Raw genomic sequence first — 23,119 nt, 5'->3', positions numbered from 1 at the left:
TTATATCCAGTATCATTCTATCCAGTATAGTTCTGTTGAGTATAATTATATCCAGTAGAATTCTATCTTGGCAGGGGCAAGGGGATTAGGGGGCAGGGGATATGTGTTTGATCTGTGTGCACTGTGACTGCTGCTAAATTAATTGTGTCATTGAGGACATTCTGTACACATTTAATGAATCCGAATTCTCATCAATTGTTGCCCTTGCCCATACCACTCGCCCCTCCCCCAGCCACCTATCTCCTACCCCTTACCCCTGCCCCATACCCCTGCCCATACTCCCTACCCCTCAGTCCTGCCCCTGCCCATAAACCTCGCTCCTGCCCATACCCCTGCCTCATACCCCTGCCCATACCCCTGGCCATACCCCTGCCCCATATCCCTGCCTCCTGCCCATTACCTCCTCACCCTTACCCCTGCTCGTACCCGTTGCCCCCTGCCCCTGCCCATACCCCTGCCTCTAATTCTTGACCATAACCCCTCGCCTCTGCCCTCTGGCCCCGGCAGTGACCCTGATCCTGGCAGTGCCCAGTGTCAATGGTGGTGCCCTCTAACCTTTTTCCTCCTCTGGGCACTGCTGGAGATCTTGTCTGGTGTGACCCCCAGGTCAGACAGAACCTTGGCGATGCCCCTCGCGTCCACCCCACAGTTAGGAGCCACGTTACTTTCACAGCGTCTGTGTACATTCACCTTACAGACTGAGAGAGAGACCATGGTTACATCACATGTTCATTCACCTTACAGACTGAGAGAGAGACCATGGTTACTGACTGAGAGAGACCATGGTTACTGACTTAGAGAGACCATGGTTACCTCACATGTTCATTCACAGTACAGACTGAGAGATACACCATGGTTACAGACTGAGAGAGAGAGTCCATGGTTATGGACTGAGAGAGACCACGGTTACTGATTTAGAGAGACCATGGTTACCTCACATGTTCATTCAACTTACAGACTGAGAGAGAGACCATGGTTTATGACTGAGAGATACCATGGTTACTGACAGAGAGACCATGGTTACTGACTGAGAGAGACCATGGTTACTGACTGAGAGAGACCATGGTTACAGACTGAGAGAGAGACCATGGTTACTGACTGAGAGAGACCATGGTTACAGACTGAGAGAGAGACCATGGTTACAGACTGAGAGAGACCACGGTTACTGACTTAGAGAGACCATGGTTACCCCACATGTTCATTCAAATTACAGACTGAGAGAGAAAGACCATGGTTACTGACTGAGAGAGACCATGGTTACAGACTGAGAGAGAGACCATGGTTACAGACTGAGAGAGACCACGGTTACTGATTTAGACAGACCATGGCTACCCCACATGTTCATTCAAATTACAGACTGAGAGAGAAAGACCATGGTTACTGACTGAGAGAGACCATGGTTACTGACTGAGAGAGACCATGGTTACCTCACATGTTCATTCACCTTACAGACTGATAGAGAGACCATGGTTACATCACATGTTCATTCACCTTACAGACAGAGAGAGACCATGGTTACAGACTGAGAGAGAGACCATGGTTACTGACTGAGAGAGACCATGGTTACTGATTTAGAGAGACCATGGTTACCTCACATGTTCATTCACCTTACAGACTGAGAGAGACACCATGGTTACAGACTGAGAGAGAGACCATGGTTACTGACTGAGAGACCATGGTTACTGATTTAGAGAGACCATGGTTACCTCACATGTTCATTCACCTTACAGACTGAGAGAGAGACCATGGTTACTGACTGAGAGAGACCATGGTTACTCACTGAGAGAGACCTTGGTTACCTCACATGTTTATTCACCTTACAGACTAAGAGAGACATCATGGTTACAGACTGAGAGAGACCATGGTTACAGACTGAGAGAGAGACCATGGTTACTGACTGAGAGAGACCACGGTTAATGATTTAGAGAGACCATGGTTACCTCACATGTTCATTCAACTTACAGACAGAGAGAGACCATGGTTACTCACTGAGAGAGACCTTGGTTACCTCACATGTTCTTTCACCTTACAGACTGAGAGAGACATCATGGTTACAGACTGAGAGAGAGACCATGGTTACTGACTGAGAGAGACCATGGTTACTGACTTAGAGAGACCATGGTTACCTCACATGTTCATTCACAGTACAGACTGAGAGATACACCATGGTTACAGACTGAGATAGAGAGAGTCCATGGTTATGGACTGAGAGAGACACCATGGTTACTCACTGAGAGAGACCATGGTTACCTCACATGTTCATTCACCTTACAGACTGAGAGAGAGACCATGGTTACATCACATATTCATTCACCTTACAGACTGAAAGAGAGACCATGGTTACAGACTGAGAGAGAGACCATGGTTACTGACTGAGAGAGACCATGGTTACTGACTATGAGAGACCATGGTTACTGACTGAGAGAGACCATGGTTACCTCACACTTTCATTCACCTTACAGACTGAGAGAGAGACCATGGTTACAGATTGAGAGAGAGACCATGGTTACTGACTGATAGAGAAACCATGGTTACAGACTGAGAGAGACCATGGTTACAGACAGAGAGAGACCACGGTTACTGACTGATAGAGAAACCATGGTTACAGACAGAGAGAGACTATGGTTACAGACTGAGAGAGAGACCATGGTTACAGACTGAGAGAGACCATGGTTACTGACTATGAGAGACCATGGTTACTGACTGAGAGAGACCATGGTTACCTCACATGTTCATTCACGTTACAGACTGAGAGAGAGACCATGGTTACATCACATATTCATTCACCTTACAGACTGAAAGAGAGACCATGGTTACAGACTGAGAGAGAGACCATGGTTACTGACTGAGAGAGACCATGGTTACTCACTGTGAGAGACCATGGTAACCTCACATGTTCATTCAGCTTACAGACTGAGAGAGACACCATGGTTACAGACTGAGAGAGAGACCATGGTTACTGACTGAGAGACCATGGTTACTGATTTAGAGAGACCATGGTTACCTCACATGTTCATTCACCTTACAGACTGAGAGAGAGACCATGGTTACTGACTGAGAGAGACCATGGTTACTCACTGAGAGAGACCTTGGTTACCTCACATGTTTATTCACCTTACAGACTAAGAGAGACATAATGGTTACAGACTGAGAGAGACCATGGTTACAGACTGAGAGAGAGACCATGGTTACTGACTGAGAGAGACCACGGTTAATGATTTAGAGAGACCATGGTTACCTCACATGTTCATTCAACTTACAGACTGAGAGAGAGACCATGGTTACTCACTGAGAGAGACCTTGGTTACCTCACATGTTCATTCACCTTACAGACTGAGAGAGACATCATGGTTACAGACTGAGAGAGAGACCATGGTTACTGACTGAGAGAGACCATGGTTACTGACTTAGAGAGACCATGGTTACCTCACATGTTCATTCACAGTACAGACTGAGAGATACACCATGGTTACAGACTGAGATAGAGAGAGTCCATGGTTATGGACTGAGAGAGACACCATGGTTACTCACTGAGAGAGACCATGGTTACCTCACATGTTCATTCACCTTACAGACTGAGAGAGAGACCATGGTTACATCACATATTCATTCACCTTACAGACTGAAAGAGAGACCATGGTTACAGACTGAGAGAGAGACCATGGTTACTGACTGAGAGAGACCATGGTTACTGACTATGAGAGACCATGGTTACTGACTGAGAGAGACCATGGTTACCTCACACTTTCATTCACCTTACAGACTGAGAGAGAGACCATGGTTACAGATTGAGAGAGAGACCATGGTTACTGACTGATAGAGAAACCATGGTTACAGACTGAGAGAGACCATGGTTACAGACAGAGAGAGACCACGGTTACTGACTGATAGAGAAACCATGGTTACAGACAGAGAGAGACTATGGTTACAGACTGAGAGAGAGACCATGGTTACCTCACATGTTCATTCACCTTACAGACTGAGAGAGAGACCATGGTTACCTCACATGTTCATTCACCTTACAGACGGAGAGAGACACCATGGTTACAGACTGAGAGAGATACCATAGTTACTGACTGAGAGAGACCATGGTTACTAATTTAGAGAGACCATGGTTACCTCACATGTTCATTCACCTTACAGACTGAGAGAGAGACCATGGTTACTGACTGAGATAGACCATGGTTACTGACTGAGAGAGACCATGTTTACCTCACATGTTCATTCACGTTACAGACTGAGAGAGAGACCATGGTTACATCACATGTTCATTCACCTTACAGACTGAGAGAGACACCATGGTTACTGTCTGAGAGAGACCATGGTTACACCACATGTGCATTCACCTTACAGACTGAGAGAGAGACCATGGCTACAGACTGAGAGAGATACAATGGTTACTGACTGAGAGAGACCATGGTTACTGACTGAGAGAGCCAATGGTTACCTCACACTTTCATTCACCTTACAGACAGAGAGAGACCATGGTTACTGACTGATAGAGAAACCATGTTTACAGACAGAGAGAGACTATGGTTACAGACTGAGAGAGAGACCATGGTTACAGACTGAGAGAGACCATGGTTACTGACTATGAGAGACCATGGTTACCTCACATGTTCAGTCACCTTACAGACTGAGAGAGAGACCATGGTTACCTCACATGTTCATTCACCTTACAGACTGAGAGAGACACCATGGTTACAGACTGAGAGAGAGACCATGGTTACTAACTGAGAGAGATCATGGTTACTGATTTAGAGAGACCATGGTTACCTCACATGTTCATTCACGTTACAGACTGAGAGAGAGACCATGGTTACATCACATGTTCATTCACCTTACAGACTGAGAGAGACACCATGGTTACTGTCTGAGAGAGACCATGGTAACACCACATGTGCATTCACCTTACAGACTGAGAGAGAGACCATGGTTATTGACTGAGAGAGACCATGGTTACTGACTGAGAGAGACCATGGTTACTGACTGAGAGAGACCATGGTTACCTCACACTTTCATTCACCTTACAGACAGAGAGAGACCATGGTTACTGACTGATAGAGAAACCATGGTTACAGACAGAGAGAGACTATGGTTACAGACTGAGAGAGAGACCATGGTTACAGACTGAGAGAGACCATGGTTACTGACTATGAGAGGCCATGGTTACCTCACATGTTCAGTCACCTTACAGACTGAGAGAGAGACCATGGTTACTTACTGAGAGAGAGACCATGGTTACTCACTGAGAGAGACCATGGTTACCTCACATGTTCAGTCACCTTACAGACTGAGAGAGAGACCATGGTTACCTCACATGTTCATTCACCTTACAGACTGAGAGAGACACCATGGTTACAGACTGAGAGAGAGACCATGGTTACTAACTGAGAGAGACCATGGTTACTGATTTAGAGAGACCATGGTTACCTCACATGTTCATTCACCTTACAGACTGAGAGAGAGACCATGGTTACTGACTGAGAGAGGCCATGGTTACCTCACATGTTCATTCACCTTACAGACTGAGAGAGAGACCATGGTTACTGACAGAGAGAGACCATGGTTACTGACTGAGAGAGACCATGGTTACTGACTGAGAGAGACCATGGTTACCTCACATGTTCATTCACCTTACAGACTGAGAGAGACCATGGTTACATCACATGTTCATTCACCTTACAGACTGAGAGAGACACCATGGTTACTGACTGAGAGAGACCATGGTTACAGGCTGAGAGAGAGACCATGGTTACTGACTGAGAGAGACCACGGTTACTGACTTAGAGAGACCATGGTTACCTCACATGTTCATTCAACTTACAGACTGAGAGAGAGAGACCATGGTTACTGACTGAGAGATACCATGGTTACTGACTGAGAGAGACCATGGTTACTGACTGAGAGAGACCATGGTTACCTCACATGTTCATTCACCTTACAGACTGAGAGAGAGACCATGGTTACTGACTGAGAGAGAGACCATGGTTACTCACTGAGAGAGACCATGGTTACCTCACATGTTCAGTCACCTTACAGACTGAGAGAGAGACCATGGTTACCTCACATGTTCATTCACCTTACAGACTGAGAGAGACATCATGGTTATATACTGAGAGAGAGACCATGGTTACTGACTGAGAGAGACCATGGTTACTGACTTAGAGAGACCATGGTTACCTCACATGTTCATTCACCTTACAGACTGAGAGAGAGACCATGGTTACTGACTGAGAGAGACCATGGTTACCTCACACTTTCATTCACCTTACAGACTGAGAGAGAGACCATGGTTACAGACTGAGAGAGAGACCATGGTTACTGACTGATAGAGAAACCATGGTTACAGACTGAGAGAGACCATGGTTACTGACTATGAGAGACCATGGTTACCTCACATGTTCATTCACCTTACAGACTGAGAGAGAGACCATGGTTACCTCACATGTTCATTCACCTTACAGACTGAGAGAGACACCATGGTTACAGACTGAGAGAGAGACCATGGTTACTGACTGAGAGAGACCATTGTTACTGATTTAGAGAGACCATGGTTACCTCACATGTTCATTCACCTTACAGACTGAGAGAGAGACCATGGTTACTGACTGAGAGAGACCATGGTTACTGACTGAGAGAGACCATGGTTACCTCACATGTTCATTCACGTTACAGACTGAGAGAGAGACCATGGTTACATCACATGTTCATTCACCTTACAGACTGAGAGAGACACCATGGTTACTGTCTGAGAGAGACCATGGTTACACCACATGTGCATTCACCTTACAGACTGAGAGAGAGACCATGGCTACTGACTTAGAGAGACCATGGTTACCTCACATATTCATTCACCTTACAGACTGAGAGAGAGACCATGGCTACAGACTGAGAGAGATACAATGGTTACTGACTGAGAGAGACCATGGTTACTGACTGAGAGAGACCATGGTTACCTCACACTTTCATTAACCTTACAGACTGAGAGAGAGACCATGGTTACAGACAGAGAGAGACCATGGTTACTGACTGATAGAGAAACCATTGTTACAGACAGAGAGAGACTATGGTTACAGACTGAGAGAGAGACCATGGTTACAGACTGAGAGAGACCATGGTTACTGACTATGAGAGACCATGGTTACTGACTGAGAGAGACCATGGTTACCTCACATGTTCATTCACCTTACAGACTGAGAGAGAGACCATGGTTACCTCACATGTTCATTCACCTTACAGACGGAGAGAGACACCATGGTTACAGACTGAGAGAGATACCATAGGTACTGACTGAGAGAGATCATGGTTACTAATTTAGAGAGACCATGGTTACCTCACATGTTCATTCACCTTACAGACTGAGAGAGAGACCATGGTTACTGACTGAGATAGACCATGGTTACTGACTGAGAGAGACCATGTTTACCTCACATGTTCATTCACGTTACAGACTGAGAGAGAGACCATGGTTACATCACATGTTCATTCACCTTACAGACTGAGAGAGACACCATGGTTACTGTCTGAGAGAGACCATGGTTACACCACATGTGCATTCACCTTACAGACTGAGAGAGAGACCATGGCTACAGACTGAGAGAGATACAATGGTTACTGACTGAGAGAGACCATGGTTACTGACTGAGAGAGCCAATGGTTACCTCACACTTTCATTCACCTTACAGACAGAGAGAGACCATGGTTACTGACTGATAGAGAAACCATGTTTACAGACAGAGAGAGACTATGGTTACAGACTGAGAGAGAGACCATGGTTACAGACTGAGAGAGACCATGGTTACTGACTATGAGAGACCATGGTTACCTCACATGTTCAGTCACCTTACAGACTGAGAGAGAGACCATGGTTACTGACTGAGAGAGAGACCATGGTTACTCACTGAGAGAGACCATGGTTACCTCACATGTTCAGTCACCTTACAGACTGAGAGAGAGACCATGGTTACCTCACATGTTCATTCACCTTACAGACTGAGAGAGACACCATGGTTACAGACTGAGAGAGAGACCATGGTTACTAACTGAGAGAGACCATGGTTACTGATTTAGAGAGACCATGGTTACCTCACATGTTCATTCACGTTACAGACTGAGAGAGAGACCATGGTTACATCACATGTTCATTCACCTTACAGACTGAGAGAGACACCATGGTTACTGTCTGAGAGAGACCATGGTAACACCACATGTGCATTCACCTTACAGACTGAGAGAGAGACCATGGTTATTGACTGAGAGAGACCATGGTTACTGACTGAGAGAGACCATGGTTACTGACTGAGAGAGACCATGGTTACCTCACACTTTCATTCACCTTACAGACAGAGAGAGACCATGGTTACTGACTGATAGAGAAACCATGGTTACAGACAGAGAGAGACTATGGTTACAGACTGAGAGAGACCATGGTTACAGACTGAGAGAGACCATGGTTACTGACTATGAGAGGCCATGGTTACCTCACATGTTCAGTCACCTTACAGACTGAGAGAGAGACCATGGTTACTTACTGAGAGAGAGACCATGGTTACTCACTGAGAGAGACCATGGTTACCTCACATGTTCAGTCACCTTACAGACTGAGAGAGAGACCATGGTTACCTCACATGTTCATTCACCTTACAGACTGAGAGAGACACCATGGTTACAAACTGAGAGAGAGACCATGGTTACTAACTGAGAGAGACCATGGTTACTGATTTAGAGAGACCATGGTTACCTCACATGTTCATTCACCTTACAGACTGAGAGAGAGACCATGGTTACTGACTGAGAGAGACCATGGTTACTGACTGAGAGAGGCCATGGTTACCTCACATGTTCATTCACCTTACAGACTGAGAGAGAGACCATGGTTACTGACAGAGAGAGACCATGGTTACTGACTGAGAGAGACCATGGTTACTGACTGAGAGAGACCATGGTTACCTCACATGTTCATTCACCTTACAGACTGAGAGAGACCATGGTTACATCACATGTTCATTCACCTTACAGACTGAGAGAGACACCATGGTTACTGACTGAGAGAGACCATGGTTACAGGCTGAGAGAGAGACCATGGTTACTGACTGAGAGAGACCACGGTTACTGACTTAGAGAGACCATGGTTACCTCACATGTTCATTCAATTTACAGACTGAGAGAGAGACCATGGTTACTGACTGAGAGATACCATGGTTACTGACTGAGAGAGACCATGGTTACTGACTGAGAGAGACCATGGTTACCTCACATGTTCATTCACCTTACAGACTGAGAGAGAGACCATGGTTACTGACTGAGAGAGAGACCATGGTTACTCACTGAGAGAGACCATGGTTACCTCACATGTTCAGTCACCTTACAGACTGAGAGAGAGACCATGGTTACCTCACATGTTCATTCACCTTACAGACTGAGAGAGACATCATGGTTATATACTGAGAGAGAGACCATGGTTACTGACTGAGAGAGATCATGGTTACTGACTTAGAGAGACCATGGTTACCTCACATGTTCATTCACCTTACATACTGAGAGAGAGACCATGGTTACTGACTGAGAGAGACCATGGTTACCTCACACTTTCATTCACCTTACAGACTGAGAGAGAGACCATGGTTACAGACTGAGAGAGAGACCATGGTTACTGACTGATAGAGAAACCATGGTTACAGACTGAGAGAGACCATGGTTACTGACTATGAGAGACCATGGTTACCTCACATGTTCATTCACCTTACAGACTGAGAGAGAGACCATGGTTACCTCACATGTTCATTCACCTTACAGACTGAGAGAGACACCATGGTTACAGACTGAGAGAGAGACCATGGTTACTGACTGAGAGAGACCATTGTTACTGATTTAGAGAGACCATGGTTACCTCACATGTTCATTCACCTTACAGACTGAGAGAGAGACCATGGTTACTGACTGAGAGAGACCATGGTTACTGACTGAGAGAGACCATGGTTACCTCACATGTTCATTCACGTTACAGACTGAGAGAGAGACCATGGTTACATCACATGTTCATTCACCTTACAGACTGAGAGAGACACCATGGTTACTGTCTGAGAGAGACCATGGTTACACCACATGTGCATTCACCTTACAGACTGAGAGAGAGACCATGGCTACTGACTTAGAGAGACCATGGTTACCTCACATATTCATTCACCTTACAGACTGAGAGAGAGACCATGGCTACAGACTGAGAGAGAGACCATGGTTACTGACTGATAGAGAAACCATGGTTACAGACAGAGAGAGACTATGGTTACAGACTGAGAGAGAGACCATGGTTACAGACTGAGAGAGACCATGGTTACTGACTATGAGAGACCATGGTTACTGACTGAGAGAGACCATGGTTACCTCACATGTTCATTCACCTTACAGACTGAGAGAGAGACCATGGTTACCTCACATGTTCATTCACCTTACAGACGGAGAGAGACACCATGGTTACAGACTGAGAGAGATACCATAGTTACTGACTGAGAGAGATCATGGTTACTAATTTAGAGAGACCATGGTTACCTCACATGTTCATTCACCTTACAGACTGAGAGAGAGACCATGGTTACTGACTGAGATAGACCATGGTTACTGACTGAGAGAGACCATGTTTACCTCACATGTTCATTCACGTTACAGACTGAGAGAGAGACCATGGTTACATCACATGTTCATTCACCTTACAGACTGAGAGAGACACCATGGTTACTGTCTGAGAGAGACCATGGTTACACCACATGTGCATTCACCTTACAGACTGAGAGAGAGACCATGGCTACAGACTGAGAGAGATACAATGGTTACTGACTGAGAGAGACCATGGTTACTGACTGAGAGAGCCAATGGTTACCTCACACTTTCATTCACCTTACAGACAGAGAGAGACCATGGTTACTGACTGATAGAGAAACCATGTTTACAGACAGAGAGAGACTATGGTTACAGACTGAGAGAGAGACCATGGTTACAGACTGAGAGAGACCATGGTTACTGACTATGAGAGACCATGGTTACCTCACATGTTCAGTCACCTTACAGACTGAGAGAGAGACCATGGTTACTGACTGAGAGAGAGACCATGGTTACTCACTGAGAGAGACCATGGTTACCTCACATGTTCAGTCACCTTACAGACTGAGAGAGAGACCATGGTTACCTCACATGTTCATTCACCTTACAGACTGAGAGAGACACCATGGTTACAGACTGAGAGAGAGACCATGGTTACTAACTGAGAGAGACCATGGTTACTGATTTAGAGAGACCATGGTTACCTCACATGTTCATTCACGTTACAGACTGAGAGAGAGACCATGGTTACATCACATGTTCAATCACCTTACAAACTGAGAGAGACACCATGGTTACTGTCTGAGAGAGACCATGGTTACACCACATGTGCATTCACCTTACAGACTGAGAGAGAGACCATGGTTATTGACTGAGAGAGACCATGGTTACTGACTGAGAGAGACCATGGTTACTGACTGAGAGAGACCATGGTTACCTCACACTTTCATTCACCTTACAGACAGAGAGAGACCATGGTTACTGACTGATAGAGAAACCATGGTTACAGACAGAGAGAGACTATGGTTACAGACTGAGAGAGAGACCATGGTTACAGACTGAGAGAGACCATGGTTACTGACTATGAGAGACCATGGTTACCTCACATGTTCAGTCACCTTACAGACTGAGAGAGAGACCATGGTTACTTACTGAGAGAGAGACCATGGTTACTCACTGAGAGAGACCATGGTTACCTCACATGTTCAGTCACCTTACAGACTGAGAGAGAGACCATGGTTACCTCACATGTTCATTCACCTTACAGACTGAGAGAGACACCATGGTTACAGACTGAGAGAGAGACCATGGTTACTGACTGATAGAGAAACCATGGTTACAGACTGAGAGAGACCATGGTTACTGACTATGAGAGACCATGGTTACCTCACATGTTCATTCACCTTACAGACTGAGAGAGAGACCATGGTTACCTCACATGTTCATTCACCTTACAGACTGAGAGAGACACCATGGTTACAGACTGAGAGAGAGACCATGGTTACTGACTGAGAGAGACCATTGTTACTGATTTAGAGAGACCATGGTTACCTCACATGTTCATTCACCTTACAGACTGAGAGAGAGACCATGGTTACTGACTGAGAGAGACCATGGTTACTGACTGAGAGAGACCATGGTTACCTCACATGTTCATTCACGTTACAGACTGAGAGAGAGACCATGGTTACATCACATGTTCATTCACCTTACAGACTGAGAGAGACACCATGGTTACTGTCTGAGAGAGACCATGGTTACACCACATGTGCATTCACCTTACAGACTGAGAGAGAGACCATGGCTACTGACTTAGAGAGACCATGGTTACCTCACATATTCATTCACCTTACAGACTGAGAGAGAGACCATGGCTACAGACTGAGAGAGATACAATGGTTACTGACTGAGAGAGACCATGGTTACTGACTGAGAGAGACCATGGTTACCTCACACTTTCATTAACCTTACAGACTGAGAGAGAGACCATGGTTACAGACAGAGAGAGACCATGGTTACTGACTGATAGAGAAACCATGGTTACAGACAGAGAGAGACTATGGTTACAGACTGAGAGAGAGACCATGGTTACAGACTGAGAGAGACCATGGTTACTGACTATGAGAGACCATGGTTACTGACTGAGAGAGACCATGGTTACCTCACATGTTCATTCACCTTACAGACTGAGAGAGAGACCATGGTTACCTCACATGTTCATTCACCTTACAGACGGAGAGAGACACCATGGTTACAGACTGAGAGAGATACCATAGTTACTGACTGAGAGAGATCATGGTTACTAATTTAGAGAGACCATGGTTACCTCACATGTTCATTCACCTTACAGACTGAGAGAGAGACCATGGTTACTGACTGAGATAGACCATGGTTACTGACTGAGAGAGACCATGTTTACCTCACATGTTCATTCACGTTACAGACTGAGAGAGAGACCATGGTTACATCACATGTTCATTCACCTTACAGACTGAGAGAGACACCATGGTTACTGTCTGAGAGAGACCATGGTTACACCACATGTGCATTCACCTTACAGACTGAGAGAGAGACCATGGCTACAGACTGAGAGAGATACAATGGTTACTGACTGAGAGAGACCATGGTTACTGACTGAGAGAGCCAATGGTTACCTCACACTTTCATTCACCTTACAGACAGAGAGAGACCATGGTTACTGACTGATAGAGAAACCATGTTTACAGACAGAGAGAGACTATGGTTACAGACTGAGAGAGAGACCATGGTTACAGACTGAGAGAGACCATGGTTACTGACTATGAGAGACCATGGTTACCTCACATGTTCAGTCACCTTACAGACTGAGAGAGAGACCATGGTTACTGACTGAGAGAGAGACCATGGTTACTCACTGAGAGAGACCATGGTTACCTCACATGTTCAGTCACCTTACAGACTGAGAGAGAGACCATGGTTACCTCACATGTTCATTCACCTTACAGACTGAGAGAGACACCATGGTTACAGACTGAGAGAGAGACCATGGTTACTAACTGAGAGAGACCATGGTTACTGATTTAGAGAGACCATGGTTACCTCACATGTTCATTCACGTTACAGACTGAGAGAGAGACCATGGTTACATCACATGTTCATTCACCTTACAGACTGAGAGAGACACCATGGTTACTGTCTGAGAGAGACCATGGTTACACCACATGTGCATTCACCTTACAGACTGAGAGAGAGACCATGGTTATTGACTGAGAGAGACCATGGTTACTGACTGAGAGAGACCATGGTTACTGACTGAGAGAGACCATGGTTACCTCACACTTTCATTCACCTTACAGACAGAGAGAGACCATGGTTACTGACTGATAGAGAAACCATGGTTACAGACAGAGAGAGACTATGGTTACAGACTGAGAGAGAGACCATGGTTACAGACTGAGAGAGACCATGGTTACTGACTATGAGAGACCATGGTTACCTCACATGTTCAGTCACCTTACAGACTGAGAGAGAGACCATGGTTACTTACTGAGAGAGAGACCATGGTTACTCACTGAGAGAGACCATGGTTACCTCACATGTTCAGTCACCTTACAGACTGAGAGAGAGACCATGGTTACCTCACATGTTCATTCACCTTACAGACTGAGAGAGACACCATGGTTACAGACTGAGAGAGAGACCATGGTTACTAACTGAGAGAGACCATGGTTACTGATTTAGAGAGACCATGGTTACCTCACATGTTCATTCACCTTACAGACTGAGAGAGAGACCATGGTTACTGACTGAGAGAGACCATGGTTACTGACTGAGAGAGGCCATGGTTACCTCACATGTTCATTCACCTTACAGACTGAGAGAGAGACCATGGTTACTGACAGAGAGAGACCATGGTTACTGACTGAGAGAGACCATGGTTACTGACTGAGAGAGACCATGGTTACCTCACATGTTCATTCACCTTACAGACTGAGAGAGACCATGGTTACATCACATGTTCATTCACCTTACAGACTGAGAGAGACACCATGGTTACTGACTGAGAGAGACCATGGTTACAGGCTGAGAGAGAGACCATGGTTACTGACTGAGAGAGACCACGGTTACTGACTTAGAGAGACCATGGTTACCTCACATGTTCATTCAACTTACAGACTGAGAGAGAGACCATGGTTACTGACTGAGAGATACCATGGTTACTGACTGAGAGAGACCATGGTTACTGACTGAGAGAGACCATGGTTACCTCACATGTTCATTCACCTTACAGACTGAGAGAGAGACCATGGTTACTGACTGAGAGAGAGACCATGGTTACTCACTGAGAGAGACCATGGTTACCTCACATGTTCAGTCACCTTACAGACTGAGAGAGAGACCATGGTTACCTCACATGTTCATTCACCTTACAGACTGAGAGAGACATCATGGTTATATACTGAGAGAGAGACCATGGTTACTGACTGAGAGAGACCATGGTTACTGACTTAGAGAGACCATGGTTACCTCACATGTTCATTCACCTTACAGACTGAGAGAGAGACCATGGTTACTGACTGAGAGAGACCATGGTTACAGGCTGAGAGAGAGACCATGGTTACTGACTGAGAGAGACCACGGTTACTGATTTAGAGAGACCATGGTTACCTCACATGTTCATTCAACTTACAGACTGAGAGAGAGACCATGGTTACTGACTGAGAGAGACCATGGTTACTGACTGAGAGAGACCATGGTTACCTCACACTTTCATTCACCTTACAGACTGAGAGAGAGACCATGGTTACAGACTGAGAGAGAGACCATGGTTACTGACTGATAGAGAAACCATGGTTACAGACTGAGAGAGACCATGGTTACTGACTATGAGAGACCATGGTTACCTCACATGTTCATTCACCTTACAGACTGAGAGAGAGACCATGGTTACTGAATGAGAGAGACCATGGTTACTGACTGAGAGAGACGATGGTTACCTCACATGTTCATTCACCTTACAGACTGAGAGAGAGACCATGGTTACAGACTGAGAGAGAGACCATGGTTACTGACTGAGAGAGACCATGGTTACTGATTTAGAGAGACCATGGTTACCTCACATGTTCATTCACCTTACAGACTGAGAGAGAGACCATGGTTACTGACTGAGAGAGACCATGGTTACTGACTGAGAGAGACCATGGTTACCTCACATGTTCATTCACATTACAGACTGAGAGAGAGACCATGGTTACATCACATGTTCATTCACCTTACAGACTGAGAGAGACACCATGGTTACTGTCTGAGAGAGACCATGGTTACACCACATGTGCATTCACCTTACAGACTGAGAGAGAGACCATGGTTACTGACTGAGAGAGATACAATGGTTACTGACTGAGAGAGACCATGGTTACCTCACATATTCATTCACCTTACAGACTGAGAGAGAGACCATGGCTACAGACTGAGAGAGATACAATGGTTACTGACTGAGAGAGACCATGGTTACTGACTGAGAGAGACCATGGTTACCTCACACTTTCATTAACCTTACAGACTGAGAGAGAGACCATGGTTACAGACAGAGAGAGACTATGGTTACAGACTGAGAGAGAGACCATGGTTACTGACTGATAGAGAAACCATGGTTACAGACAGAGAGAGACTATGGTTACATACTGAGAGAGAGACCATGGTTACAGACTGAGAGAGACCATGGTTACTGACTATGAGAGACCATGGTTACTGACTGAGAGAGACCATGGTTACCTCACATGTTCATTCACCTTACAGACTGAGAGAGAGACCATGGTTACCTCACATGTTCATTCACCTTACAGACTGAGAGAGACACCATGGTTACAGACTGAGAGAGATACCATAGTTACTGACTGAGAGAGACCATGGTTACTAATTTAGAGAGACCATGGTTACCTCACATGTTCATTCACCTTACAGACTGAGAGAGAGACCATGGTTACTGACTGAGAGAGACCATGGTTACTGACTGAGAGAGACCATGGTTACCTCACATGTTCATTCACGTTACAGACTGAGAGAGAGACCATGGTTACATCACATGTTCATTCACCTTACAGACTGAGAGAGAGACCATGGCTACTGACTGAGAGAGACCATGGTTACCTCACATATTCATTCACCTTACAGACTGAGAGAGAGACCATGGCTACTGACTGAGAGAGACCATGGTTACCTCACATATTCATTCACCTTACAGACTGAGAGAGAGACCATGGCTACAGACTGAGAGAGATACAATGGTTACTGACAGAGAGACCATGGTTACTGACTGAGAGAGACCATGGTTACTGACTGATAGAGAAACCATGGTTACAGACAGAGAGAGACCATGGTTACCTCACATGTTCATTCACCTTACAGACTGAGAGAGACACCATGGTTACAGACTGAGAGAGAGACCATGGTTACTAACTGAGAGAGACCATGGTTACTGATTTAGAGAGACCATGGTTACCTCACATGTTCATTCACCTTACAGACTGAGAGAGAGACCATGGTTACTGACTGAGAGAGACCATGGTTACTGACTGAGAGAGGCCATGGTTACCTCACATGTTCATTCACCTTACAGACTGAGAGAGAGACCATGGTTACTGACTGAGAGAGAGACCATGGTTACTGACTGAGAGAGACCATGGTTACTGACTGAGAGAGACCATGGTTACCTCACATGTTCATTCACCTTACAGACTGAGAGAGACCATGGTTACATCACATGTTCATTCACCTTACAGACTGAGAGAGACATCATGGTTAAAGACTGAGAGAGACCATGGTTACTGACTGAGAGAGACCATGGTTACTGACTTAGAGAGACCATGGTTACCTCACATGTTCATTCAACTTACAGACTGAGAGAGAGACCATGGTTACTGACTGAGAGATACCATGGTTACTGACTGAGAGAGGCCATGGTTACCTCACATGTTCATTCACCTTACAGACTGAGAGAGAGACCATGGTTACTGACTGAGAGAGACCATGGTTACTGACTGAGAGAGACCATGGTTACTGACTGAGAGAGACCATGGTTACCTCACATGTTCATTTTACCTTACAGACTGAGAGAGACCATGGTTACATCACATGTTCATTCACTTTACAGACTGAGAGAGACATCATGGTTAAAGACAGAGAGAGACCATGGTTACTGACTGAGAGAGACCATGGTTACTGACTTAGAGAGACCATGGTTTCACATGTTCATTCAACTTACAGACTGAGAGAGAGACCATGGTTACTGACTGAGAGATACCATGGTTACTGACTGAGAGAGACCATGGTTACTGACTGGAGTGAGAGAGACCATGGTTACCTCATGTTCATTCACCTTACAGACTGAGAGAGAGACCATGGTTACTGACTGAGAGAGAGACCATGGTTACTCACTGAGAGAGACCATGGTTACCTCACATGTTCAGTCACCTTACAGACTGAAAGAGAGACCATGGTTACCTCACATGTTCATTCACCTTACAGACTGAGAGAGACATCATGGTTATAGACTGAGAGAGAGACCATGGTTACTGACTGAGAGAGACCATGGTTACTGATTTAGAGAGACCATGGTTACCTCACATGTTCATTAAACTTACAGACCGAGAGAGAGACCATGGTTACTGACTGAGAGATACCATGGTTACTGACTGAGAGAGACCATGGTTACTGACTGAGAGAGACCATGGTTACCTCACACTTTCATTCACCTTACAGACTGAGAGAGAGACCATGGTTACTGACTGATAGAGAAACCATGGTTACAGCCAGAGAGAGACCATGGTAAAAGACTGAGAGAGAGACCATGGTTACAGACTGAGAGAGACCATGGTTACTGATTTAGAGAGACCATGGTTACCTCACATGTTCATTCACCTTACAGACTGAGAGAGAGACCATGGTTACTGACTGAGAGAGACCATGGTTACTGACTGAGAGAGACCATGGTTACCTCACATGTTCATTCACGTTACAGACTGAGAGAGAGACCATGGTTACATCACATGTTCATTTACCTTACAGACTGAGAGAGAGACCATGGTTACAGACTGAGAGATACCATGGTTACTGATTTAGAGAGACCATGATTACCTCACATGTTCATTCACAGTACAGACTGAGAGATACACCATGGTTACTGACTGAGAGAGACCATGGTTACAGACAGAGAGAGACCATGGTTACTGACTGAGAGAGACCATTGTTACTCACTGAGAGAGACCATGGTTACCTCACATGTTCAGTCACCTTACAGACTGAGAGAGAGACCATGGTTACCTCACATGTTCATTCATCTTACAGACTGAGAGAGACACCATGGTTACAGACTGAGAGAGACCATGGTTACCTCACATGTTCATTCACCTTACAGACTGAGAGAGAGACCATGGTTACTGACTGAGAGAGAGACCATGGTTACTCACTGAGAGAGACCATGGTTACCTCACATGTTCAGTCACCTTACAGACTGAGAGAGAGACCATGGTTACCTCACATGTTCATTCACCTTACAGACTGAGAGAGACATCATGGTTATAGACTGAGAGAGACCATGGTTACTGACTGAGAGAGACCATGGTTACCTCACATGTTCATTCAACTTACAGACGAGAGAGAGACCATGGTTACTGACTGAGAGATACCATGGTTACTGACTGAGAGAGACCATGGTTACTGACTGAGAGAGACCATGGTTACCTCACACTTTCATTCACCTTACAGACTGAGAGAGAGACCATGGTTACTGACTGATAGAGAAACCATGGTTACAGACAGAGAGAGACCATGGTAAAAGACTGAGAGAGAGACCATGGTTACAGACTGAGAGAGACCATGGTTACTGACTATGAGAGACCATGGTTACCTCACATGTTCATTCACCTTACAGACTGAGAGAGAGACCATGATTACTGACTGAGAGAGACCATGGTTCCTGACTGAGAGAGACCATGGTTACCTCACATGTTCATTCACCTTACAGACTGAGAGAGAGACCATGGTTACCTCACATGTTCATTGACCTTACAGACTGAGAGAGACACCATGGTTACTGACTGAGAGAGACCATGGTTACTGATTTAGAGAGACCATGGTTACCTCACATGTTCATTCACCTTACAGACTGAGAGAGAGACCATGGTTACTGACTGAGAGAGACCATGGTTACTGACTGAGAGAGACCATGGTTACCTCACATGTTCATTCACGTTACAGACTGAGAGAGAGACCATGGTTACATCACATGTTCATTCACGTTACAGACTGAGAGAGAGACCATGGTTACATCACATGTTCATTCACAGTACAGACTGAGAGATACACCATGGTTACTGACTGAGAGAGACCATGGTTACAGACAGAGAGAGACCATGGTTACTGACTGAGAGAGAGACCATTGTTACTCACTGAGAGAGACCATGGTTACCTCACATGTTCAGTCACCTTACAGACTGAGAGAGAGAGACCATGGTTACCTTACATGTTCATTCATCTTACAGACTGAGAGAGACACCATGGTTACAGACAGAGAGAGACCATGGTTACCTCACATATTCATTCACCTTACAGACTGAGAGAGAGACCATGGCTACAGACTGAGAGAGATACAATGGTTACTGACAGAGAGACCATGGTTACTGACTGAGAGAGACCATGGTTACTGACTGATAGAGAAACCATGGTTACAGACAGAGAGAGACCATGGTTACCTCACATGTTCATTCACCTTACAGACTGAGAGAGACACCATGGTTACAGACTGAGAGAGAGACCATGGTTACTAACTGAGAGAGACCATGGTTACTGATTTAGAGAGACCATGGTTACCTCACATGTTCATTCACCTTACAGACTGAGAGAGAGACCATGGTTACTGACTGAGAGAGACCATGGTTACTGACTGAGAGAGGCCATGGTTACCTCACATGTTCATTCACCTTACAGACTGAGAGAGAGACCATGGTTACTGACTGAGAGAGAGACCATGGTTACTGACTGAGAGAGACCATGGTTACTGACTGAGAGAGACCATGGTTACCTCACATGTTCATTCACCTTACAGACTGAGAGAGACCATGGTTACATCACATGTTCATTCACCTTACAGACTGAGAGAGACATCATGGTTAAAGACTGAGAGAGAGACCATGGTTACTGACTGAGAGAGACCATGGTTACTGACTTAGAGAGACCATGGTTACCTCACATGTTCATTCAACTTACAGACTGAGAGAGAGACCATGGTTACTGACTGAGAGATACCATGGTTACTGACTGAGAGAGGCCATGGTTACCTCACATGTTCATTCACCTTACAGACTGAGAGAGAGACCATGGTTACTGACTGAGAGAGAGACCATGGTTACTGACTGAGAGAGACCATGGTTACTGACTGAGAGAGACCATGGTTACCTCACATGTTCATTTTACCTTACAGACTGAGAGAGACCATGGTTACATCACATGTTCATTCACTTTACAGACTGAGAGAGACATCATGGTTAAAGACAGAGAGAGACCATGGTTACTGACTGAGAGAGACCATGGTTACTGACTTAGAGAGACCATGGTTACCTCACATGTTCATTCAACTTACAGACTGAGAGAGAGACCATGGTTACTGACTGAGAGATACCATGGTTACTGACTGAGAGAGACCATGGTTACTGACTGAGAGAGACCATGGTTACCTCACATGTTCATTCACCTTACAGACTGAGAGAGAGAGACCATGGTTACTGACTGAGAGAGAGACCATGGTTACTCACTGAGAGAGACCATGGTTACCTCACATGTTCAGTCACCTTACAGACTGAAAGAGAGACCATGGTTACCTCACATGTTCATTCACCTTACAGACTGAGAGAGACATCATGGTTATAGACTGAGAGAGAGACCATGGTTACTGACTGAGAGAGACCATGGTTACTGACTTAGAGAGACCATGGTTACCTCACATGTTCATTAAACTTACAGACCGAGAGAGAGACCATGGTTACTGACTGAGAGATACCATGGTTACTGACTGAGAGAGACCATGGTTACTGACTGAGAGAGACCATGGTTACCTCACACTTTCATTCACCTTACAGACTGAGAGAGAGACCATGGTTACTGACTGATAGAGAAACCATGGTTACAGCCAGAGAGAGACCATGGTAAAAGACTGAGAGAGAGACCATGGTTACAGACTGAGAGAGACCATGGTTACTGATTTAGAGAGACCATGGTTACCTCACATGTTCATTCACCTTACAGACTGAGAGAGAGACCATGGTTACTGACTGAGAGAGACCATGGTTACTGACTGAGAGAGACCATGGTTACCTCACATGTTCATTCACGTTACAGACTGAGAGAGAGACCATGGTTACATCACATGTTCATTTACCTTACAGACTGAGAGAGAGACCATGGTTACAGACTGAGAGATACCATGGTTACTGACTTAGAGAGACCATGATTACCTCACATGTTCATTCACAGTACAGACTGAGAGATACACCATGGTTACTGACTGAGAGAGACCATGGTTACAGACAGAGAGAGACCATGGTTACTGACTGAGAGAGAGACCATTGTTACTCACTGAGAGAGACCATGGTTACCTCACATGTTCAGTCACCTTACAGACTGAGAGAGAGACCATGGTTACCTCACATGTTCATTCATCTTACAGACTGAGAGAGACACCATGGTTACAGACTGAGAGAGACCATGGTTACCTCACATGTTCATTCACCTTACAGACTGAGAGAGAGACCATGGTTACTGACTGAGAGAGAGACCATGGTTACTCACTGAGAGAGACCATGGTTACCTCACATGTTCAGTCACCTTACAGACTGAGAGAGAGACCATGGTTACCTCACATGTTCATTCACCTTACAGACTGAGAGAGACATCATGGTTATAGACTGAGAGAGAGACCATGGTTACTGACTGAGAGAGACCATGGTTACCTCACATGTTCATTCAACTTACAGACCGAGAGAGAGACCATGGTTACTGACTGAGAGATACCATGGTTACTGACTGAGAGAGACCATGGTTACTGACTGAGAGAGACCATGGTTACCTCACACTTTCATTCACCTTACAGACTGAGAGAGAGACCATGGTTACTGACTGATAGAGAAACCATGGTTACAGACAGAGAGAGACCATGGTAAAAGACTGAGAGAGAGACCATGGTTACAGACTGAGAGAGACCATGGTTACTGACTATGAGAGACCATGGTTACCTCACATGTTCATTCACCTTACAGACTGAGAGAGAGACCATGATTACTGACTGAGAGAGACCATGGTTCCTGACTGAGAGAGACCATGGTTACCTCACATGTTCATTCACCTTACAGACTGAGAGAGAGACCATGGTTACCTCACATGTTCATTGACCTTACAGACTGAGAGAGACACCATGGTTACTGACTGAGAGAGACCATGGTTACTGATTTAGAGAGACCATGGTTACCTCACATGTTCATTCACCTTA

The 23,119-nt window shown here is 45.2% G+C and overlaps 1 protein-coding gene across 3 annotated transcripts in view; it reads right to left on the bottom strand.

Annotated features, from left to right (window-relative positions):
- LOC124038633 (protein kinase C epsilon type-like) overlaps positions 1-23,119 on the bottom strand; it is a 290,126-nt gene that overhangs the window by 83,454 nt on the left and 183,553 nt on the right. For all 3 annotated transcript variants that reach the window (XM_046354712.1, XM_046354713.1, XM_046354714.1), the window contains one exon: positions 556-698. In XM_046354712.1, coding sequence (XP_046210668.1) covers positions 556-698 — 143 coding nt within the window. The remainder of the gene's footprint in view (positions 1-555; positions 699-23,119) is intronic.

This window comes from Oncorhynchus gorbuscha, linkage group LG06, assembly GCF_021184085.1.
Source record: "Oncorhynchus gorbuscha isolate QuinsamMale2020 ecotype Even-year linkage group LG06, OgorEven_v1.0, whole genome shotgun sequence".
Lineage (NCBI taxonomy): Eukaryota > Metazoa > Chordata > Actinopteri > Salmoniformes > Salmonidae > Oncorhynchus > Oncorhynchus gorbuscha.
The sequence above is the reverse complement of the archived record's forward strand: the minus strand, read 5'-3'. Positions and strand labels throughout refer to the sequence as shown.